General features: G+C 38.4%; 1 protein-coding gene and 1 non-coding gene across 2 annotated transcripts; one reads left to right on the top strand and one right to left on the bottom strand.

The window, feature by feature from the left end:
• Positions 1-2,256: 2,256 nt before the first annotated feature.
• LOC145056045 (small nucleolar RNA R71) lies at positions 2,257-2,363 on the bottom strand. The gene has a single exon (XR_013685586.1). It is a non-coding gene; the product is annotated as a small nucleolar RNA R71 (small nucleolar RNA).
• An 888-nt stretch (positions 2,364-3,251) lies between these two features.
• Positions 3,252-3,989, top strand: LOC145050216 (uncharacterized). Its single transcript, XM_078998504.1, has one exon. The coding sequence runs from the start codon at positions 3,252-3,254 to the stop codon at positions 3,987-3,989; it is 738 nt and encodes a 245-aa protein (XP_078854630.1).
• The last annotated feature ends 300 nt before the right edge of the window (positions 3,990-4,289 follow it).

The following is a 4,289-nucleotide window of genomic DNA, read 5'->3' as shown; positions in this document are numbered from 1 at the left end:
GAAGACATGGTTGGAAGGAAAAGGGAAGAAGGAGAAGCAATTAGAAGCTAGAGAATGAAGAAAGAGAAGAAAATCTGGAGCTACTCGACGAGTCCACGCACCTACTCGGCGAGTTCCTAAGAATGTTCGCGAAGTAAAGTCCAGAATCCTTACCGTACATAGATTTCTCATATCAACTCGGCGAGTTGGAGACCTACTCGCCGAGTTGCCCCTGTTTTGAGATAAGTATAAATAAAGGATCTTATTCCGAATTGGAAAAAAAAACTTTCTGTCTTTTTGGCAGGATAACCTACGATTGAAGAAACCTTTGGAGACCTGAAGAACCCTAATCTTTGATCTTTTGAAGACTCAAGGCGAATTAGGTTAAATTTTCCACTTAATCTTAGAAGTGAATCATGTCTAGATTAACTAAATTCATTTTTGAGCTTGTTTCTACTGTAACCATGAGCTGAATTTTCGTAGTTTCTGTTTAGGAAAAACCAAGTTACTCCTATGGTTTGATTTATACTTTTATTGATTGATTATTGGTGATTTTATTAAATTAAGTTTGTTAAAGAACCTTATGCATTAACCATAACTATTTTCTGTTAATTGGAAGACAATTAAGCTGCGTGAACATCTTTTAATTGTTAACCTCATATGATTTATGTGAACACTTCATTATATGCCTAAGATTAGTGAATATGAAACTGGGATTAACTAGAGAATGGGTAAATTAATATGTGAGCTTGTTTGAGAAACCAACAAACGAGAGGTTAGTTGAATTACTAATTTGATTAACCAATTACAAATCTTATTTAATCCAAATAATTGAACTAAGGAGTTAATTAGTTTAAACAATCGGCCACTGCTTGAATTGATTAATTTTCTAAGGGTTAATAATAGTGAATGCGAATCTAACCACTATAGTTGGTAACCGATAACAATTAATTTATCACTTTATCATAAAATTAACCATAGGAGTGAATTGATTGGACCTAAACAGAAACCCTTTATTAAATTTGGTGAATTTTTACTTGTTTTAATTGTTTAGTTAATTACTTGTTAGGTGGTGTGTTTAAGTTTCTAGTCTTGCAAAACTAGAGAAAAAAAACCCTTTACTTTTATTACTTGTTTAGTTAAAATTAGTTATTAGTTTAATTTCCGTTCCCTGAGTTCGACACCCTACTTACCCAACTATAGCACTAAAAGAAAGGTTCACTGCATTTGTGTGCTAAATCTATATTTTTAAAGTAGGAATAAAACTAGTGCGTTTCACACACATCAAGTTTTTGGCGCCGTTGCCGGCGAACGGTTCAAAAAATTAAATCTAATTCCTAGTTTTATCGATCCTTTGTGTGAGTTTATCTTGCACAAAGTTATTTTTTTTAGTAATTCAGTACGTAGGTTAAGTTTTAGCATTTATTAGTTTTTAGTCGTTTTTATTTAATTTTGTCTATTTTTGGGTTTTATACAGCCTACTCGCCAAGTGTAGTCGACCCTACTCGGCGAGTACACTGCTGTTTGTCAGTTTAATTTTTATTTTCATTATGTTTCATTTTTTTGTTCTTTTTACGCGTTTTTCTTGTTTTGTTGCAGGATTTTCATGACCAGAGGATCCAACACTCCATTGGTTCCCCCTTTTGAAGACCCGGAATCCGCGTTGTGAAAAAACAAAGGGAAAGACGTTGAAAGCTCGAAGACACCTAAGAAGTCACCTTTGTCTAGCTTGAAGAAAGTTTTTGGGAAGAAGAAGAGCAGAAAATCAGGAGCATCCAACGCCTCTTTAGCAAGCGAAGACCTAATCAAAGAGGACACCGAGTACGAAACTGAAGGAGAAGAAGACCCTACATTCTGAAACGACTCCGATTCCAGTGACGAATCAGCTATTCCTATGGCTAACATCGATGAAGTCCCCATAGGGGAATGGAAGAAGAGATACGCGATGATACCGTCCCGGGACTTGTGCAACCCGCAATTCCCGTAACTGCCACTTTTGAGCTTAAGGGTCACATCCTTGCTCTACTCAAAGAGATCTCCTTCCACGGAAAAGACCTCGAAGATGCTTACAAACACTTGGATGAAGTCAATGATGTAGCTGATTATTTTAATGTTCCAAACGTGCCTCGCAAAACTCAGCTACTTCACATGCTTCCAGTTACATTGAAGGGTGCTGCAAAGGATTGGCTAAAGTCACTTCCCCTCGGATCCATCAATACACGGGCCAAGATGAAAGAAGAGTTTATTGACCAATTTTTCCCACCCTCCAAGATATCTAAGTTAAAGAAAGCGATAGAAAACTTTGAACAACAAGCTGGAGAGTCACTTTATGAAGCTTGGGAGAGGTACAAGAGTTTGCTAAAGAATTACCCACATCATGACCTTAATAGTCAACAAGAAGTATCCATTTTTTATGATGGAGTAAATGTTACAACAAGGCAATTACTTGACTCGCAAGGTCCACTAACAAAGAAAGCACCCCCGGTGATAAAGCAACTAATTAAAGAATTCTCTAAGCATTCTAGAGAATACCACAACCCAAGGAATGATGTGACAAGGGGATCAGCTTATGCAGCTTCAAAAGATTTGTCAGCAGTTATGGCTTTGTTAAAAACCATGGATAGGAGGATGGATAAAATGGATCAAACGATACATGCTATTCGGGTGGGTTGTGAGAATTGCAATGGACCTCATCTTACTAGAGATTGTGACTTGGACGAGAACGGGAATAAGAAGGTGCAAGTGTGCTACTCAAGTGGTGACCGATATGATGAAGATTGGCATAAACCCAAGAAAGAATGGCTTCCTTATGATGTGTACAAGAAGGCTAAGGAGGAGAAATATAAACAAAAAAGGAAGAGGTTTTTTACCAAAAGGAGGAGCCAGCACAAGAAAGAAAACCAAGTTTGGAGGAGATGCTTACTAAATTTGTAGCTGCTTTAGAAAAGAGACACAATGACCATGATGCCGCAATACAAGAGACAAGAACAATGCTTAGGAATCAACAAGCATTTATACACAACATTGAGACGCAGCTGGGGCAACTTGCTTAACAAATTAATCAAAGATCATCGGGAGAACTTCCTAGTAAAACCGAAAACAACCCACGAGGTGCACATATAAATATTGTGACAACTAGAAGTGGGAAGATAATTACCCCTCTGGCCCCTATTCAGAATGAAGAGCCCAAGCAGTTAAAAAAGGAGGATGCAAAAAAATAGAGCCAAAATCAAAATCTGTTGGACACAGAACCTACTCGCCGAGTCCAGAATATGGACTCGACGAGTCCGATTCCTAATCAGAAAAGTCAGATTCCTACAAGGCCATTTCAGCCTCCATTTCCCTATCCAGCCAGAGCTAAGCAAGAGAAGAATGAAGCAGACTACCAGAAGTTTCTAGACCACATAAAAGCTCTTCAAATCAATATACCATTCATCGGGGCAGTTGCACAAATGCCGAAATACACCAAATTCCTCAAGGAGCTGCTAACCAATAGAAGGAAGATGGAAGAGGTGAAGGAAGTAGTTCTTAATGATAATTGCTTAGCTGCCATGTTAAACAAACTACCAAAGAAAAAGGGTGACCCAGGAAGCTTAACTTTGCCTTGCCAATTTGGGAATTTGGCCACCATTCATGCTTTGGCTGATTCGGGAGCAAGTGTAAATCTCATGACATATTCATTTTTCAAGAAATTAGATCTCCTGGAACCAAGGCCAATCCGAATGGCAATCCACTTAGAAAATAAAACGGTCACATTTCCAATAGGAATATGTGAAGATCTATTGGTGAAGGTAGATAAGTTCGTGTTTCCCGCGGACTTTATAATTTTAGACATGGAAGCAGATCCTCAACTTCCGATCATCCTTGGAAGACCTTTCCTTAACACAACAAGCACTATAGTTGACATGCGAGACTCAAAACCTACTCTACGGGTGGGGGATGATTCAGTCACTTTCGGGGTTGATCAAGCCATGAAGCATGCAAGGCATAGTGATGACACGGAATTTTGAATTGATAGGTTGGATGAATTGATGGAGGAATGGTATAATAAAGATCCAAACAAGTCCACCATCACCTTTATTGAAGAACTTGATGCTGAAAAAGACCTACTGGAAATAAAGAGACTGCTGGAAGAAGTTGATTATGATGAGTTAATGAAGACCATTGAGCATCCTACTCGCCGATTCCATTTGAAGAATCCCGAGAAATCATGGATTCTGCATAGGACTCGACGAGTCCCTTAACTGTATTCGACGTGTTCATCATGTAGAACGCAAAAACCAAAATCAAGGCACTACCAGATCACTTGG

This window comes from Lactuca serriola, chromosome 5 (genome assembly GCF_051521515.1).
Source record: "Lactuca serriola cultivar US96UC23 chromosome 5, Lser_US96UC23_V15, whole genome shotgun sequence".
Taxonomy (NCBI): domain Eukaryota; kingdom Viridiplantae; phylum Streptophyta; class Magnoliopsida; order Asterales; family Asteraceae; genus Lactuca; species Lactuca serriola.
The sequence above is the reverse complement of the archived record's forward strand: the minus strand, read 5'-3'. Positions and strand labels throughout refer to the sequence as shown.